The 20,495-nt window shown below is 43.9% G+C and overlaps 1 protein-coding gene across 2 annotated transcripts in view; it reads left to right on the forward strand.

Annotated features, from left to right (window-relative positions):
• Positions 1–20,495, forward strand: part of Znf704 (zinc finger protein 704) — a 185,738-nt gene that overhangs the window by 39,568 nt on the left and 125,675 nt on the right. Inside the window, exons 1-2 of one of the 2 annotated variants that reach the window (XM_040741391.1) lie at positions 1,836–1,941; positions 11,770–12,008. In XM_040741391.1, coding sequence (XP_040597325.1) covers positions 11,791–12,008 — 218 coding nt within the window. In that variant the 5' untranslated portion in view covers positions 1,836–1,941; positions 11,770–11,790. Of the gene's footprint in view, positions 1–1,835; positions 1,942–11,769; positions 12,009–20,495 lie in introns of those variants that run through there. The other variant, XM_040741390.1, reaches the window with a different exon arrangement.

Consider the following 20,495-nt stretch of genomic DNA (forward strand, 5'->3'; position numbering starts at 1 on the left):
TCTTTCCCGTTCCCGGTTCCACAGCCTTTTAGTCCCCAGAAAACATGCAGAGGCTCTTATTAATTATAAATTGTTTGACCAATGGCTTAAGCTTCTTATTGGCTAACTCCCTCTTAATTATTAACCCATTTCTAGTAATCTGTGTTTCTCCACATGGTCTTGGCTTACCAGTGATGCCTAGACCTCTTGCTCCCTCAGCAGCTACATGGCAGCTCTCTGGTGACTCACTCTCCTCGTTCATCTTTGCAGAATTCTCCAAGTCTGGTAGCTCTGCCTATGCTTCCTCCTAGCTACATCCTGCCTGTCCATTGGCCAAAACAGCTTTATTCATCAACCAATCAGAGAAACATATTCACAGCATGCAGAAGGGCATTCCCCATCAGAATCTTTTTCCTTTGACTGGGTTAGGGAATCCCACCCAGGTGCTCACATAAGCCTGTGCTCCCCCACCAAGCCATACCCCTAACCTGGAGCCCTCTTTTTTTAGTCCTGAGGTCTTGGTCCACTCATTTAGCTCAGAGCAGGTGGCTCCGCTTTTAAGTCTCTCTCTTTCTCTTCATGAAGTCTGTTAAAGTCAAGGACATTTCCTGCTCAGTTTCCCATCTGCTCTGTTCCACAAACTCAGACCTGTATTGCAGAGCATTGCATTCATGATGAACAGATACACACATTTATTCTAGTGTGTATTGTTCAGTTTCTTGACTACACTAGCTGCATTGATTAACAGATTTTATTTAGTCATCTGTTCAGCTAGTAAAACACTAAGCTAACTGTGAATGAAGAGCACAATCCCAGCTGAAACGTGAGTTTGTTAGTTTTCAGTTTTGTTTGCTCTTTACCGCCCAAGGAGATGGGGAGTTGTATTTAAAATGGAATGTGTACCGAAAGAGGACACTTTAGAAACCCACATTCTCTTTTACTTAATTTTGCTTCTAATATGGTGTGCAAGTTTTAAAATGGTGTGTGAGACTCTAAGAATCATGGGTGAATTTGAAAGAGTCTATTTCTAGTTCTTTGTGGGGGTGGTAACTTAAGCTAGGGCATGCTGCAAACACTACTGAACTAGATTCCCCACTCTCTTAGTATTGATTCTGATTTGACTGATTGATTGATTGATTGTGATAGTCTGACTGTGTAGCTCTGACAGGCCTGGAATTCTCTGTGTAGACCAGTCTGGGCCTCTTGAGTGCTGAGGTTAAAGGCATACATAACCTCATCTAGGTTCTCAAGCCTCTTTAAAGATAAAGCAAACAAACAAAGAAGCCATTTTGAGAAATAGTCTTTTGAAGTTACTCAGGCTATAGCCTGGGCAGGTATTGAACTATACTTTTCCTTCCTAAGTCTCTGGAATAGCTGGGATTCATAGGGCCGTGCCACCGGGCCCAGCTTATTGCCAAATAATTAAACTAGATTAGTCCAGCTTTTTGGTTAGTAGAGGTTGAAACCAGCTCATGTCCCACCATTCCCCCTTGAAGGGAGACTGTCTGAGTAGGTTGGACATTTCGACCAAGGAGAGTAGACAGTCAGGGATTTAGAGTGTCGGGAGTCCTGCCTCTGTCTGTCTGTCCTTCATGTCCCTGTTTTCCCCTCCACCCTCCACCTTTCTAGTCCCTGTGCACCACCCTTCCCCAAATAACTTCATCTGTCAAGTTGACACAAACCCAGAGTCACCTGGGAAGGAGCCTCAGTTGGAAGAATTGCCCAGATCATATTGGCAGGTGGCCATGTCTGTGAGGCATTTTCTTAATTGCTAATTGATGCAGGAGGGTGTAAGTCTTTGTGGGCGGTGCCATCTCTAAACAGGTAGGGTGGGCTGTGTAAGATAGGTAGCGGGGCAGGTTCAAGGTAGCCAGCCAGTAGAAAGCATTCCTCCTTGGTGGGTGTCTTTCAGTCCTGCCTGGATCTCCTGGCCTGGCTTCCCTCTGTGACGGATTGCTTCCTGTAAGTGTAAGCCAAGTAACACCCTACCCTGCATTGTATTTATCACACCAGCAGAGAGCAGGCTGGAACACCTTCCTACACTTCCCCCTTGCTGCTGCCTCCTCTTCTTAACCCCTATAGTGTTTCCTGTGCAGGTCAGGGCTGCCCTTCTCTCCTGTTTGTAGCTAATTAAAATTGGAGTGTCTGAGTCTCTTCCGCTTTGCCCTGTTTGTGAGCAGAGAAATTGTACAATGCTCTTAGCATGCTCGGGGCCCTTGGTTCAAGGCCTAGTACCAAAGGGTGGAGTGGGAATTGATTCTACCTTTTATTTGTGTGTATCAGAAGTATTTGTTCATTACTGGGCAGTGAAGGCACTGTACTTGAGCTTTCCCTGACTAGAATGTTTGAGCAATAAGACTGACTAGTGATAATGAGAAGAAAACTGGGAGCATAGGAAAAAGATGGATGTAGGGGACAGTTGTGCATATCCGGGCAGGACATAGTGGCTGCTTGACTGAGTGGTGACCGTGGCGATGATGGGAAGTAACTGTATTCTAGACATGTTCTGAAAGTCAAGTCCATAGGATGGCCGTGGAGTGCCTGTGGTTGGTCCATTTACACTGTGAGTTAAATAAGGCAGGTAGACCAATGTGGCAAGTTCAGATTTCTGCATTACAAGGTTAAACAAGGTAGATGCATATAATACTGATTTCCCCTTTGTCCTTATGTTTGGTTGGAAAAGATAAACAGATGAAGTTAGCTGAGCTTGAACTTAACGTTGGACTTCACAGACATGGTTTTATTTCCTTTTTTCCTTTCTTTTCTATTTTTTTTTCCTGTTCAAGGGTTTTATAAAAGTGTTTTTTTTTAAAAAACAAAACAACAACAGCAACAAAAACCAAAAAGCCCAAGTTGTGCGTTCTCTCTTACATAATGTTGATAGAAAGAAATCTGGAACGTAGCCAAGTCTTCCACTAGAGAGTTGTGTCATAACTTTCCATCCTAAATGTGTTGCTGACTAATCTCTGATTAAGCTAGCCAAGTCATGCTTCACTGGATATTAAACTATCAGGGAATTAAAGTGAACACACATGGTAGTAAACCAGGCACTAGCAGCATTAATTGCCGAGAGAGAGGGGGTGTGTGATTCCCAGCCTCACAGAGGGTTCCGGCCTCGTCCTTCCGTTTGACTTCTGACACTGTGGACACTGCCACCAATCCAGCCTGGTTGTCGTAGGTCAGTTATTCTGTGTCTGTGTAGAGCAAGCAGCACGGATGGGCTAGTAATTGGAAACAATTGTTTTTTAAAGTGGTTTTACTAGAGGTAATTCATTATAACTGGGTAGATTTGCCATCCAACTTGTTTTTGCTGTGCACCCAGCAGGAAATCTGAAGAATTTAATTTGAAGTAAGAGAATAGAGGTGTGTTGATTATTTTCAGAGGTAGCATTTATCAATTCTGTCAAGACTCTGATAAATCTTTGAGTCTCGCTAGCATGTTTATTTTGTTTTCAAAGACCTATTTTATGTGTATGAGTGTTTTGCCTGAATGTTGTATGTGCACCGCATGAATGTCTGGTGCCTGCAGAGGACAGAAGGAGGAACTGAAGTTAAAGACAGTGTTGACTGCCACGTTGGCATGAGACGCTAAACCCAGGTCCTCTGAAAGAGCAGCTGAATTCTCTTAGCCACTGAGCTGTCTCTCTAGCTCAGTAGTAATATTTTAAAGGCAACAGACTTCATTGTTCTGTTGTTAGTAGAAGCTTTTTGTCTCTTTTTGACACGTTTTTAAATCCTCGGGCTGATTGCAGGTTCCACTTGGTGTGCAATGTGTCATCATCAAACACTAAACATGTAAACTTGTGTAACCTGTAATTGGAAATAGGGAGAACTCTCTTAGGAAGTTTGCCACGAGTGACCTTGAGACTTTCTAGAGAAAGGTGGGGTCCTAAAGAGTTGATAGGGGGTCACTCACATGCCTTCATTGCCTGTTCCTCGACTGTGCTTTCCTTGTGGCTTGAACATCATGGTATTTTTCAGAATTTCTGAAATACTTTATTATTATTCAGGAAAGTCTCAGAAGGCAACTGGGTTAGCTTTGTACAGATTATTCCTGGAAATACAGCTGCTCTGCAGAGCCGGCTCCTCCAATCTGCCTCGGTGGAGATGAGTAACAGTACTTTCAAGTCAGTGTTGACACATACTTTTTGGCATCTCAGTACTATAATAAATGCGGAGGGAGCGTGTCTAGGAACAGCTGCCGTGCTCTTGGGTCAAGCACATCGGCACTGCCCTCCTTTGTGACATGGGTTGTTAACATTTCTTTGGAAGCCAGATGACTTTGTTTTTTTAATTGAGAAAGACTGATTCACTCCAGTGCCCAGCTAAGGACAGCCTTTACAGCCATCCAAGACTTAAACTGATGCTGTGAACTTCTTGTTAAAAACTTGCAATTTCCCCAAGTACGTCATATTTATACATACGCTAACTATCTTATTTAGAACAACAAACACTGCTCACTGGAGTAAAGATTCTGAGTTTTGTTTGTCATTGGTAATTGGTAGTATTTTCATATAATTGAGCATTGAAGTTTTGTTCTCTTGCAGTGAATTACCCTGGTAATGTGTGTGCGGTGTGTATGTACGGAGGGATTCCGTGTTGGATGGAGGAGGGAGGAGGGTCTTACTGTAGTAGAAGATAACTGAGGGATGCTGATGGGCATTGGACCTAATAGTGCCAGTGGGTGAACTATTTGAAGTAATTTATTGTTCCTTTAAGAAACACATGTACGCTGGGTGGTGCTGGTGCATGCCTCCAATCCCAGCACTCGGAGGTGAAGAAGGTGAATCTCTGTGAGTTCGAAGCCAGCCTAGTCTATAGAGCAAGTTCCAGGATAGCCAGGACTGTTACACAGAGAAACGGTGTCTGGGAAAAAACAAAAAAAAGAAAAGAAATAAATATACACTAATCATAGAAAACTAGTATAAGAAAGATATTGTGTAAATGCTAGATTCTTAATAAATAATTATGAAAATGTCTTTTCATTTTAGGGTAATACAAGTTTTAAAATACCGAAGTGCATGTGGATACTAAAAAACAATAAGCATGATAGGAAGCTTGGCCTATACATACATCTGTTACCAATGAACACATTTGTTAGCATTTAGAATGCCCTTTCTGAATGATTTCTTCTTTCACCTATACACATGCCTCTTCTCTGAGATCATAGTACATAAAATCATTTGTAATATCCTTTTTATGGCCAGCATGTTAATTGCTCTTCATGCATTTATTTGTGCGTATTTGACTGATAATGTATTGATGAATATTTACAGAACTTTTTTAAATACTGCAAACATTTTTGTGATAAACATCTTTGTGTTTTTTTCCCTCTACTGAAATGTAGAATTGCTGTATTTATCCACAGATTTTGCTTAATTATTCCATGTCAGCCTTCTAAACTTTGTGTGTTCCTGTCAGTAGTATTTAAGGTTCTGCTTCCCTCTCACGTTAGAAAGCATAAAGAAGAGGTAGGGGTGTAGCTCAGTTGGCACTGTGCTCATCTGCCATGCTCAAGGCTCTGGCTTTGATTCCCAGCACCACATAAACTGGATGTGGCATTGCAGACCTGAAGTCCTAGCATGTGGGAGGTGGAGGAGGGGAATGAGAAGCTCAAGGTCATCCTTAGCTACATTACAAGTTGGAGGCTAACCTGGGATGGCGTCTTCCCTCAAATACCAAACAAAACAACAACAACAACAACAACAAAAAACCAAACCAGAGTGGAGCAGTCCAAAGCACAAAGAATTATTCTCTTTTAATTTGGGGGGATGTAAAAAAGCCTACCTGATTAAGTTTTCTGTTTATAAAGTAAAAATCTTAAGATCTTGCTACTTAAAAATTGTCTGCCAGTCAGCCTGCATAATTGCCTCCACACTTGAGCTCTCTGTGTAGTTTCTGTGGACACACAGGTAATGACCGCACTGTAAGCAATTGGGGTTTTGTGGTAAGTTGTTAAAAGCTGTTCTGTGGAGGCCTGGGGCCAGCCGGGAAAGGTGAAGAGGATTGAGGGAGGATGAGCAGCATTCCCTTATGTGAATTTTAACTGAAGTCTTCATAGGCATGTATTGTATGAGAAACAAGCAATGAAAAGTACATTTCAATGCTATAGGAACTTTAAACACTTTTTACTGTGACATGTGGCTCCTGGCATTCCCTCTGCCTAATAAGCTCAGGCCTTCCTGAAAACACAGTTGGATGCGAAGATTTATTGTAGATACTAAGCGTTTTATTCACTCTGTGATAATACAGTGGGAAGAGAAATTGAGAGGAAGGAAGCAGGAACAGAAGAGAGGGGAGGCCAGGTGGGCACCACAGATCTGGTTAGCCCTGGAGGAACCAGGATACTGCTTTCAGAGAAGCCCTCCCAGGCCCTGGGAACAGCTTTGCAGTCCGCGAGCCACTTGTTCCCACCACTAAGCATTACCAGCTCCTCCCGAGCCGGTCCTTTGCCAGACCATCTTGTTACGGTCTTCCAGTTCATTAGTGGCATTTTAAGATGTGGCATCCTGAATCGGATACTTCAGATTGGTTATCCCTCATCTGAAAGGCTTGGGGCTAGAAGAGCTGTAGATTTAGCTTTTCAGGAGTTTAGAATATTCTCATATATGTAATGAGATATCGCAGGCAGGTCTCAAGTCCAAACATAGAGCTCATTTACAGTTTATGTCCGTTTTATGGACATGGCTGAAAGCATTTTATATAACACCTCTAGTAACTTGTACTTGAAACACATTTGCTGGTGCACAGTCTCTGTCGGTGGCATTGTGTCAGTGCTGACAAACTCGGGAGAACTGAAACATTTGGGACCTTGGATTTCTGGGCGAGGGATGCCCAGACTGTTTACCCTCTGCTTGCACCACATTCACTTGCAACAGCCACAATAGACCTTTCTTGCACAGAAGACACTGTCCTCAAATGTCTTCGTGACAGTTGTTCCAAAATCTCTGCTCTGTATTTCTCCCTAAAACGACTCACCTTCCATCTTGCTGTTCTCCACATTTACCTTGTCTCGGGGTTGCCAGCTTGGGAGCTTCACCTGTATGCTTGGCCATTCCTCCTCAGAGGCTTGCACACTGTTTGCAGCTCAGTCAGCCTCTTGCCGAGGAAATGCTTGCCATCTTTCAGGTTTCCGCGGCCAGGAGTGCGTGAGCTGGTAGGGGATCAGATTATTGCCCGTGTTGCCAGTCCTAGCATGTGACACCCTCCTTTGCCTTCTAGTTTTTCACATGTTGAAAGGGGAAGAAGAAAAAAAGAACTAAAAATTCTGACAGCTTTAGGTTTTCCTGGATGAGTGTTTAAGGCTACTTGGGCATTTCCTGTAGTTATCTATTCACATACAGTGATGGTGGTGAACCAGGAGCCTTGGGAAATACCTCAAGCTCCAACAAGATAAGCAGGCATATGTTTTGGGGGACCACATCACCTGGATCCTGCTACCTAGGACCCCTCTGGAAGAAACTGTTGTCTCTACTCAGTTGTAGTCACAAGATACTTCAGAAAATCTCACCCAGCCATCATTGGCTGACACCTGCCCGGGGTCCCCCTCCCTCATCCCCAGGAGAGCTGCTTTTAGCTGTTGAGCTCTGCCTGCTGTTTCTTCTCTTTGCCCTTAGCAACACTGATGCTGCTGTTGGCTTCTTTCCACTCAGATTTTTTGGTTACCTTTGTTCCTAGTTGTCATCTGTCAAACTGTTTGCCTGCTTAGAGCCATGGCATATAGTGACTTCTCAGATAGTGTCCATTTCCATTGAGAGAATAGTGACTTGTGGCTTTGAGTCATTTAATTAATTAACATCAACTTCAAAGAAGGAAACAGCCTAGACCTTGCAAATCACCAGGAACACAGAGCGGTGAAAACATTGCAGGGGGTGGGGGGTGTTTGAGCAGATGAAGTACAAAAAGTTCCTTTCCAGATGAATGAATAAGAACATTGGCCTTCTTGCACAGATGAGGAAGCTTAGAGACTGGTTTGAGTGGAGACTGGATCCTAGACATATTTTACCATTATGGGGGTATAATTGTGCCGCTGCTTGGAGCAGTGTTTAAAAATACACAGAACAACAGACTCCTGTACTTTATGCAGGGCAGCACTTTGCCTCAGTTTCCAAGTTTCTGGTCCAGGGGTTCTTTGGAACATTCCCTCCACACCAAAGTCACTCACTGCTAGTTTGGTTGTCCTTGAATCAGTTTGATCATGGCATTGATCCCATTGTAAGAATACAGGCCAGTGGATTTTGATGAACATACCACGGAACAGATATCACTATGGTCTGTGTGTAGAGCATTCCCACCCCTCATAAGTTCCTTCACTCCCACTTGAAACCCACGAGTGTGTCCACTCCCAGCCCAAACAGCTATCAGTGGTTCTGTCATCACAGGGTTACCTCTCGGAACATCCCATGGATGGCATCTGTCTCTGCTTCGTTCTTCTGTAACCAGAAGTACCAGTTAATGTTCACTTGCAGTAGCTAGTGTAACAGTGTCTCTCCCTACTAGTGACTTAATATTTCCTGTAGGGAAAAGGGACCAGTCAAAGAAACACACCCTGAGCAAAGCCAAAGAAACACACTTTGGCCCTGCAACCAGAACCAAAGAAATATACCCTGACCCTAAAACCAGTGCCAAAGGAACACACTTTGTCCCTGGAATCAGAGTCAGTGAAAGAAATGTACCCTGGCCCTAAAATTGGAGCCAAAAGGCTAAAAAGGACCAGAGAAAGAAACATGTTGGCCCTGAAACCAGAGCCAAATCTGACCCTAATCCTGTGTAAAAAAGTAACCAATCCCGGAGCAGAGCTCTAGCCAATCTGAGCTCAGCACTGAAATAGGACCAATCCCTACTCTGGAAAAACTTCCCCAACCCCAAGAATCCCTATATAAACCCTGTGTATGTTCAGCTTGTCTGGTCCAGCTGCCTTCCAATAAACCCCTTTGGATGAGCTTTGGGTGAAGATCTTCTTTTGCGGCGGCGACAGAGCAGAGGTGACCCTGGGCAGAGCAGAGGGAGCTGTAACACTTGCCTGGGAAACCTTCCTTGGCAGAGCCCAGTTGTTACACTCTGCTCCCGGCTCCCCGCTCTCCGCTCTCCAGGATCAGAGCTGAACTGTAGCAACTTTGCCCGAGAAACCTCCTGCCTAGCAAAACTGCTACACTAGGCGAACATCCCCAGCTGGAAGACCCTGTCCTGCTGGAGCCGAGCTGATACACCAGAGAAGCCTTTCTCTGAGGCAAGGCTGTAAGCTGCTAAGCTTACTGCAACCTGTGGTGGTCATTGGCTCCCGAGCTCCAGGATACCTTTCCACCTGAGCTGTGTAACACTGAGTATTCTGTGACTCCCGAGTGCCAGGATACCTGACCCACTCCTGTTCCATCCTGTCCCGACCCATCCTGAAATGCTTACATTTCCTACTTCTGTAGTTGTTTCTAATCATTTTTAAACAAGGATTGTGGGTTCAGTTGCCCCTGAAATCCATTGTTTCTGAAATTCCTGCATGCTAGAGTATTGAGATTTTGTTCAGGAAGCATTTTAGATTTATAGCTTGCATTGTAGAATATTATTACTCAGTTTTACTATATATTCTTGGCCAAGAGCATAGCATATGGTTATTACATCATTACTTTTGGAAACTTTTTCTGCTTGTATTTATTTGCCTTGAAATTTCCTTTAAACTTGTGAGGCCAAAAGCTGGATATCTTCTGCCTTGCGCTTTAGAATTTCCATGGGAGCCATTTAGTCAGTCCACCTGGCCCAAGAAGAGGCATGGCTTGTCACTGTTTCGTCTCAATGCTGTTGACTTCGATCATCATTAATATTTAGTTCATGTGTTATTGGCGGTTAGCAGACGCTATCGATAACCATACACACTGAAACCTCTGCTTCTTTTTGTTGCCTGGGGTCTAAAGTCTCCTGTTGCAACACAAGCTTGGAACAGGTCACTACAGAAGCAAAATACCATCTTCCTGTCACCCACCAATGCCAAGGCAAAAAGAGTTATGTAGATTATTGATTAGTGATATTTAGAATCTTTGTGGTTTGTTGATTTTCTCAACTGTAATTAAAAATTTTTCTCATATGTTGTATCCCAACTGCAGTTCTCCTTCCTTCAGTCTCTCACTCCCCCCCAACCTTCCCTCTCCCCCAGACCTACCTCCCTCCACCTCCCCTAAGAAGAGAACAAGGCTTCCCAGGGACATCAATCAAATTCCGCATAATGTAAGACCAAACTGTCACATCAAGGCTGGACGAGGCAACCCAGTAGTAGGAAAAGGGCTCCATATTTAGGCAAAAGAGTCAGAGACTCCCTCCCCTGATCCCATTGTTAGGAGTGCCACAGGAACACCAAGCTACTCAGCCTTAGCATAAACGCAGAGAACCTAGGTTAGAGCACTGCAGGCTCCCCAATCTCAGCTATAACTTCTTAGAGTGTTCATGACCTTTGGAAATGTGTTTACTCTCTTGCTCCTTTGCTGTGTGGGAATATCATCAGGACAGTTACCACTTTAAATCAGACACCCAATTTTCTAGGACCCTTGCTTTACTTCACTGAGTCAATCTAAGATCTGTGGTGATGGTTTCATGAACTGCAAGTGGACCAAAAATGGCTGACCTTTCTTGTGTGGGTGTGGATTTGCCATGTGGTCTACTGGAAGCTGATCTTCACTCTGCATCACTGGAAGGCTAAGGGGGGGGGGGCAGAGCCCCTTGGAACTCCGGGTGTTGGCATGAGTTCTGGAGAAGACCTTATCTGGATAAGTCCTGTGTACATGCATATACCTGAGTTTTTGTTTGGTCTGGAATTTGTTGTGACTAATACAAGAGACTCTTGCTATTATCAAACACATTTTCATTTTACTGTGTGGTTTGCTTATGGCTTTCTCTTCTGCAAATAGAAATGTTAGACTAAGGTCTTTTTAAGTTTTTATCTAAACTTAATAGAAACAAGCAAGCATAGTTTGTATTTCAGGACTGGATAAAGACTCACTGAACTCTCAGAGAGGATGGCTTGTTTTGTCTGTCTGTGAAATGTCCTCCTGGTGGGCTTTTTTTTGTCTTTTTGAGACAGGGTTTCTCTGTATTGTTTTGGAGGTTGTCCTGGAACTCACTCTGTAGACCAGGCTGGCCTCTAACTCACAGAGATCCGTCTGCCTCTGCCTCCCGAGTGCTGGGATTAAAGGCGTGCGCCACCACCACCCGGCTCTGGTGGGCTTATTGAATGGTGAGGTCCCAGATGGCTGGAGAGTCTGATCCTTCTTGCTATATTGAAGACTTGAAATTAATTTGCTGCTGAATTGATTTGTAAATGACAATTGCCTTATAAAAACTTTAACCTTAGTTTACTTTTTCCCAATAGTTCTAAAATCGGAGCTAATGGGATTTAATTCACTGAGCTTTGGTTTCATATTTGTCTTACACCTCATTCATAAAAAGTCAGGTCGGTAAAATAATTTGCCTTTGTATATTAGCTGTCTTTTATTAAGCATGATAATAGCTTTAAAACATAAAAGCATAGAGATCCAGTGCTTTCATGTCTTGAAAGGCATTTTTTGAGTTGGTGATACTTTTGTTGCTGCTGTTTTGAGACAGGATCTTTCTGTGTAACCCTGGCTGTTTGGGAGCACTCCGTGTAGACCGGGCTGGACCCTGACTAGTTGTTTATTTCTGTGTTGCATCTCCCCCAGTTATACAGGGAACTAACGCAAACAGGGAGGAGAGTGCCGTCTTAGCTCACGACAGCCTGGCAGAGCTGATGTTCTTTGTAAGAGTTTCTTTCTGTGTTGTATTTTGCAGGTGGGGAGTTTCAAGCGAGAAATGACCTTCACATTTCAGTCGGAGGACTTAAAGCATGACTCCAGTAAGAAGCCATCTCATCACATGTTCCCACTGGCCATGGAGGAAGACATGAAAGCAGTGGACACCAAAAAAGCCAACCGGATCCTTGACCAAGAAAAAGAAAACACTCGATCCATTTGTCTCCTTGAGCAAAAGCGAAAAGTGGTTTCCTCTAATATCGATGTCCCTCCAGCGAGGTAAGGGGGCGTCTCATGTGGTTCACTACTGCTGCAGGAAATGGGTGGAGGGCAGGCCCACCCATCTTGTCTGTTCACAGGGAATAGACTTAGCAAGTTGTCTGTTAGGTTCTCTTTTTCTTCTGTGATACAGAACTGACATTGAAGCTGCCCTAGTTGAAACTGTTGTAGCCGTAGAAAAACGTGACTGCGTTTAATTAATGCAAAAACATTAATGGAATGAAACATACTGTGTGAGCTTTGTGGCACTTGATGGCAAGTATGCTCAGACCCTAGGTAAGGAGTTGCCAAATTATGTTTGTACGCTAAATTTAGCCTCTTTTTGTGTGGACCGTGAGATGAGAGAAGTGTAACAATTAAACAGAAAGGGGTGACTTCATGACACAGGCCATTGGTGACCTGCAAAGTCTTCAGTGTATAAACAGTGTTCAGTGATATCTAGTTGGTGTAATGTATGTCTTCTAAGATTCATCTCTGCAAGGGAAATGGCTCAGGGGGTGGAGCACACCCTGAAAGCTTAAGGACCTCAGTTCCACCCCCTGAGAGCCCATGCAAAGTTGGATGCAGTATTGTGCACGTCTGCAATCCCAGTTCTTCTGCAGGGTGGTTGAGAGTTGCCAGAAGTTCACGGGCAGCTAGCACGGTATGTGTATCGCCGAACATCTGAGAAACCTTGTTTTAGATGAGGTAGAAGGTGAGGCCCAACACTCAGGTTGTATTCTGATGTTCATATGCACTCAGCGGGCCACACGTACACACACATACACTTGCATGATCTATTTATATTAAAACATGGTGGAGACGGTTTGTCATGTTATAATTTTCTTTCAACTTTTTAAAAATTCTTCTCTCTCACCCTATATCCTGACCACGGTTTCTCCTCCCTCCATTCCTCCCAGTACCCCCTCGCTTCTTTCTTTCAGGTCTTAACCGAGTGGTACTGAGGGATATTCCTATGGCAGAACGGAAGCAGCGTAGAACATATCTGCCCAGCCTGTCATCCCTCCTTCTGATTGTGTATGCAGCCTTATGTGCAAAGCCCTGCCCCTGTCCCCCCCATCTCCTCCATACCCCGCACCTCCCCACCCCCACCCCAGTCACAGGGCTTGAAGTCCTCTTTGTTCATCCTCTGTCCCCAGACTGTAACAATGCCGAGTGTCCTTCTAGAGGGTCTGTGAGCACGTGTCAGCTGAGGAAAGAGTGGGAGGGCTCTATCTGCCTGACAGGTTGCTTATTTTTTAACACGTGCACTCCGTTTTGATGCCAGAAGTGATTATCTTGAAACTTTATAAGCAATCACTTGAGAAGCCTTGCATTTATTCACATGATTTCTGACAGCTCATGAGGAAAACAGTACCTGTGGGCCAGGAATGAATGGCCCTTCCCCACCTGCTCACGTTTTGTAATTAGCATTTCCATTGTTTTCTGTATTAAATAGAGGGCATATCTCCTCTAGGAAATTACATGTTACTCTATCCGGCTGCCACACCATCAGACTTTCTAAGATTATAGGCCTTTTTGTTTTCTTCAACCTCTAATTGCCAATTTTGTATATCTCTTACTTCTGTTCAGATATTTGTTAGTATTTGCTCTTCTATGATTTTTGTATAAAGTATTTAATTAAGCTATTAAGGATTAGCTTTTACTGTGGCTTCATTGTGCAATGTTTTATAGGCCCTGGAGCAAGCAGGTAGACACATTAATTCGTATGCGTTTTGGCTGACTCATTTGATAAATTACGTGCCAGTGACTTGAAATGAGAAGAATTGCGCTTTCATGTTCTTCCCAGGCCCGTCAGAAGTACAGTGTCTGGAGTTCAGGGGTGACTTGGAGTTGTATAGGAGCCACCTTACACACCATTGCCCATGGGGTCTTTCGTATGTAATAAAAGATCTGGAATTATTTACCTCATATTCTCATAGATTGTTGTAAGGTGTATCCTTACACAAGGTCTCATGTAGCCCAGGCTGGCCTAAAACTCACTGTATGGCCAAGTATGATCGTGAGCTTCTGGCCGCCGTGCCTTCCCCTCCTAAGCCCAGACTGTAGTATGTGCCGCCATGCCCAGTTCACGCCGTGCTGGCAAGGAACCCAGTGTGTGCCAGGCAGACATACTGCCGACCGAACCACACACATCCCCAGCGCTGTGTGTTTGCTCCTTAACCTGATTTCACCTCTAGTACCTTTGAAAAGTAGGTAAGGAGATTCTTTTTGCTGTTCTTTTTGCCAATGCTGGTCTACAGAATGTTTCACTCTTTGTAGTGACTACATGTACACAGAAGCTCAGCCAGTATTACTGTTAGCTTTTAAACAATAGGGAGAGAAGTAATTGGGTTTTAAATCATCAATATGTGAAAAAACCCTCCCCACTGACAAGGTATAATTTAGATGAATTAATCTGCTATGAGAAGTGCTATTTAAAGTGTCATAGTTTGGGGTCTCCGCTAATACACTTGTTTTCATTGTTGCGGCAATCATCATAAACATGCTAACACTTGGTGAAACAAATTGCTTTTTTAATTAAATAGTCACGAAGGAATCAAGTTATGCAGGATAATGTAATTCTCAAACAGTTTCTTCTGTTTGTTTACAGTCATTAGGTTATTTAGTAAATGCTAACTTTTGACTAAGGAGATTGATATTGTAAGGAAACTTTCAATCACATCGTATAAAGGAACAAGGTTTTTCTTTCTGCTTACTAGAAGGAAATATAATTACAGCTGTCAGAAATATCTGTTGATGCTTGAGTAAACCTGGAGTATATTGAAATGTATTAGAATAAAGAAGTCTATATCTGTCATTAAATGTGACCTTTAATTAATGTGTCTGTGTGTGTGTAATCTATACGAATGCCTGACTACACAGTTTACTACAAGTCTTTCTCCTAATTCGAGACTTTGTGGTTTGGATACTCCTTAGAGGTAGCGATTGGTTCAGGCTTTTAGTATCCCTGGTGCAGAGCTCCTGGGCAAGTAAGATTACCGGTAGTGTTTCTATTTAATATTTTCTGTGTTCTTCAACTTTCTATAGTTTATAAAAAGGGAACTTGAAGTTTATTCCCCGTAGTTCATACCATGAAAGCAGTAGGTGAACTGTTTTTCCGTATCTCTAGGGAGGCCTGTGATTCCTGTCCAACCTTGATCTCTGTGACCACTGTTGAATTTTCTGATTTTGTGTCTCGCCTCCATCAGCAGGTGTCTACTGAGTCCCTGCTACTAGTAACCCAGAGCTTACAATTAAAGCATGAATGGGAGAGCTGCTCCCCTTCCAAAGCTCATAAGGCAGTCAGACAGATGGACACATAAATAGCTAAGTCCAAGAAACTGTTTGGTATTGTCTGCCTTCTCATCAGAACTGGGTGAATTTATAACTAAAGGAAAGGCTTTAACATTAGGAGAGTGATTAATTTGGTATACCTATTTAAAGTCTGCTTTTCTATTATTAGTAACCCCTTGACGATAAAGACGAATGGAACGGAGAAGGAAAAACTTCAAACCTGTGGTCTGTTTTACAAACTTTTGCAAAATGCCAGTTTCCTGAGACATGTTTGAAGGTTTCTGGTATCAGAAAGTTTATTACCCCAGCTGTGCTAAGCTTGGCAGGAGCCAGGCAGAATTAAGCACAGGGGCAGTTTACTAGGGGAAATGCCTGTGGAAAGGTGGGGAGCAGGACAGGGCCAGGCTGAGCCAGCAGGGAAGGGGAGCAGGAAGGGTGGCGGGTGGCTGGGCGTGTGCTAGCGGCCTCACTGCCCATTAGGAGGACTGCCTTGTGTCTCTGCTGTGTCCTGATCTCCCCTCCGAGCAGCTTGTGATGCTTGGGACCTAGGCGGGTACAGTAGATGCTTTTGGAGCCCAGCTGTGCTCCTGGGTCAGTCATTGCTGTTCTCATGGCTGCCTCTCCTGCCTGGAACACTGGCCTAGTGTGCTCTGCGGTGCAGGCTGGAGTGGGGGCTGGTTTCTGGCAGCCTGGACTGTCAATGCAGGCCGTTCACAGCCTTTCTTATTCTAGAGAACCAAGCTTCGTATGAACAAAAGCAGCAACGGCTGCTGGTCCAAGCATCCCCAGAGTCATGTTTGGGTCACTAGAGGAAAATCATCTCCATTCTGAGCCACCTCGAGTGGACAAAGATGTGATAGGAGAGCCCCTTGCTGTGGGACCTGACCAGTGTGGCCTGACCGGTTTCAGGAAAAAGCTGTATTTCTTGTGGGGGGGGGCAATAAGAACTGTTCGATTTGATTGAGAACTATAGTACTCTGAGTGATTGTCATTATCCCACGTTTTTCAGTGAATAAAACTAAACCCGAGAGAGTGAGAGCAGGTGGGAAAGCATGAGTCGATGCTACCTGTGCAGATGCCAGTCCCGGAAGGACCGATGACTCCAAAGCCGTACTCACTTAGTAGGTTCACGTGCCTCGTAACGAAAACCAAGACGAGGCCTCTTACAAAAGCAGTTGTGAATTGAGAACAAGGAATTAGCTAATTTAAGTGTGAACCCTTAAATACGTTCAAGCTTTCAGAGAAAATGCAAGCTTCATTGATCTTTTTGGAAAGTTAGAGTGTAGACAGGAATTTGGTAGTCATGTTCTGAGGTTTCATTTACAGCAGCACTTTATATTTTGAATGTGAAATAACGGCCATTCTGTGGATGTGACACATTTTCTTTGTCCCTCATCAGTTGATGGGCTCTTGAGACTGGAGAGTCAGGAACGTAATCATATTGAGTTATAATGGTTGTGTGACATTTTTAAGTGATCAAAAAGATTTTGTAGAGGACAGTGTTAGGCATTCATTAGGAAAGGTCACTTTGGTTGTGTAGAAGGGGTTAAGCAGGACAGGCATGGACACACACAGGGAGACAATTCAGGATAGCATTGCATTAATACAAGAAGGTGTCGTGGGAGTTAGAGCTGAAGTAGAAAGAGTTCAGAGGGAAGATATGGACAGCTGAGCTATAGTGGGAAGTGAAGTAGATGGGAGGCTTCTAGGTTGTGAGCGTAGAAAACAAGTCTGGCTGACTTCACAAGGATGCCTATTATCTTATTTCTGTTTTGAAGCTGCCCATTCATTCCCAGGGTCCTGGGTATGGCTGGAGAAGCAGGTCAGAAACTAGACAGCTGGGTGAGCGGGCAGACATGCATAAATGGGTTTGGGGCTTCTAAAGTGAGACATGTATGTAAGATATTCCATAGACATAGGAACAAATCCAGCCACCAGGCAAGGAGTAATAATGACAGATGCTACGGTTAGGCATTGTAATTCCCACTTGATAAATGAGTGGAAAGGCACAGGAATATCAGGTGAGACATAGGAGAACTTGCAAAAATACATGGAAGTTTCTGGCACCATGGGGATTTTTGTTTTTTTTTTAAATCACTGTCACCAGTGTTTATGGGAGAATATTAATCATTTTTAATTATTTTTAAATTTAAATTAGAAACAAGGTTGCTTCACAAGTCAGTTCCAGGTCCCTCTCCGTTTCCCTCCCCTCCTCCCATGCCCTCCCCCTAACCTCCCCAATATCCCCTCATTTCCCCAGGGAGGGTGAGGCCCTCCATGGGGGTGTCCATAGTCTGTCATTTCATCCAGGGCAGGGCCTAGACCCTCCCCCAAGAGTCCAGGGTGAGAGTGCATCTCACATTGTTGGATGGGAGTCCAAAGTCCATTTGTATATTTGAGATGAATACTGATTTACTACCTGAGGCCCCATAGATTGCCGAGGACTCCTCACTGACACCCATGTTCAGGGGGTCTGGATCAGTCCCATGCTGGCCTCTTAGCCATCAGTCTGGGGTCCATGAGCTCCCCCCCCCCCGTTCAGGTCAGCTGTCTCTGTGGGCTTTGCCAGCCTGGTCTTCACCCCTTTGCTCATCACTCCTCCCTCTCTGCAACTGGGTTCCAGGGGTTCAGTTCAGTGTTTAGCTGTGGGTGTCTGCCTCTGCTTCCATCAGTCACTGGATGAAGGCTCCAGGGTGGCATATAAGGTAGTCATCAAACTCATTACCAGGGAAGGGCATTTAAGGTAGCTTCTCCACTATTGCTTAGTGTCATCCTTGTAGATCTCTGGAAATCTCACTAGTGCCAGATCTCTCCTCAAACCTATAAACCTCTCTCTATTATGGTATCTCTCATCTTGCTCTCCTCTATCACCCCCCCCCCCCCCCCGGCTAAACCTTCCTGCTCCCCCATGGCCTCCTCTCCCTTCCTCTTCTCCCTCTTTCCTTCTCCCCACTCCCTCTCTCCTTCCCCCATGCTCCCAATCAGCTCAGGAGATCCAGTCCCATTCTCCTTCTCCAGGGTACTATGCATATCTCTCTTAGGGTCCTTCCTGTTTCCCAGATTTTCTTGCAGTGGGATTGTAGACTGGCAATCCCCTGATCCATGTTTAAAATCCATATATGAGTGAGTACATACCATATTTGTGTTTTTGTGACTGGGTTACCTCACTCAGGATGGTTTCTTCTTGTTCCATCCATTTGCCTTCGAATTTCAAGATTCCATTGTTTTGTTTTCTTTTTTTTCCACTGAGTAGTACTCCCACCACATTTTTTCTATCCACTCTTCAGTTGAGGGGCATCTAGGTTGCTTCCAGGTTCTGGATATTACAAATAATGCTGCTGTGAACATAGTTGAACAGACATCCTTATATGAATGTGCATCATTTGGGTATATGCCTAAGAATGGAATTTCTGGATCTTGTGGTAGACTGATTCCCATTTTCCTGAGGATTCTCCATACTGATTTCCAAAGTGGCTGTATAAGTTGGCATTCCCACCAGCAGTGGAGGAGTGTTCCCCTCTCTCCACATCCTTTCCAGCATAAACTGCCATTGGTGTTTTTGACTTTTGCCATTCTGACAGGGGTAAGATGGTATCTGAGAATCGTTTTGATTTGCATTTCCCTATTGGCTAAGGATGTTGAGCACTTTCTTAAGTGCCTCTCAGCCATTTTAGATTCCTCTGTTGAGAATTCTCTATTTAGGTCTATACCCCACTTTTTAATTGAATTATTTGGTGTTTTGGAGACTTGTTTCTTCAGTTCTTTTTATGTTTTGGAGATTAGCCCTCTGTCAAATGTGGGGTTGGTGAGTATCTTCTTTCCATTCTGTGGGCTGCTTTTTTGTCTTGTTGACTGTGTCCTTTGCCTTACAGAAGCTTCTCAGTTTCAGGAGGTCCCGTTTATTAATTGTCGATCTCAGTGTCTGTGCTACTGGAATTATCTTCAGGAAGTAATCTCCTGTATCAATTCGTTCAAGGGTATCTCCCACTTTCTCTTCTTAGAGGTTCAGTGTGGCTGGATTTATGTTGAGGTCTTTGATCCATTTGGACTTAAGTTTTGTGATAGATATGGGTCTCAACTTTATATGGAAAAATAAAAGAGCCAAAACAGCCCTGTACAATAAAGGAACTTCAGGAGGCATCAACATCCCTGACTTCAAGCTCTACTATAGAGCTATAGTCCTGAAAACATCTTGGTATTGGCACAAAAATAGGCAGGTAGACCAATGGAATTGAATTGAAGACCCTGATATTAACCCACACACCTATGAACAACTGATCTTTTACAAAGAAGCTAAAACTATACAATGGAAAAAAGAAAGCATCTTCAACAAATAGGGCAGCATAACTGGATGCTGGCATGTAGGACAACTGCTTTCTAGTGGCTTCTGTCACCCATGGAGTCAGACCCTTCCAGGAAAGACTTGAGATCTGAAACCACTCTGGAAAGGGAAGTCATTGGCGCCTCGCTTCTCACTTGGGAGCAGTTTCATTGAGTACATCGATGTGGTGTCTGATTGTTACTTTACAATATAACCATCTTTTCCTGCCAGTTGCTCACAGATGATTTCTGAGGTCTAAATGCAGGCCTGCTGCTCTCCCTATGCCAGTGCTCACCTGCTGCCCAATGTAAAGGAAGTGCCTCTCTCTCTTACCAACAACACCGTCATTGATGGCCTTGATGTGGGCTTCATTTTTTCATTCTGTAATTTAAGAAAGCCTGTGTTTGGTGACACAAATTACCTTATGAATTTTGTGTATGGGGAGGGAGGAAGAGTGGGTAGATATCGGTGGCTGTGTTTTAAGAAGAACTTTACACTGTTCTTGTGCTCATTTTTAAATATAACTTGTTAATCCATCATTTTCCAGTACATGTGTACTATAGCCATTATTCATGAGTACAGACTATGCCACCTGTTGAGAACTGCATTTTGAAATTAGAACATTAGGCTCTTCTCTGTGTCAAACTGGGTAGTTAAGAAGCAAAATTCTGAGGGGGGTGGAACTCAAGAGATTTGCAGGCATCACTTCCCAAATGCCCTGGGTAAGTAGTAAATCTTTCTGTGAAAATGTCTCTGTTGGTAAATGTGGAAACTTTATCCAAACTTCTGGTGAACCAGTGGCACCAGGACAAGTAGACCCCTGGCCTTGCTGTGCAGATGGCAAATGGGAAGATCCTATAGCTCTCAGGAGGTCACCACCTCTTCCCTGG

Source organism: Mesocricetus auratus, unplaced genomic scaffold, assembly GCF_017639785.1.
Source record: "Mesocricetus auratus isolate SY011 unplaced genomic scaffold, BCM_Maur_2.0 Super-Scaffold_6730, whole genome shotgun sequence".
NCBI classification, from domain to species: Eukaryota; Metazoa; Chordata; class Mammalia; order Rodentia; family Cricetidae; genus Mesocricetus; species Mesocricetus auratus.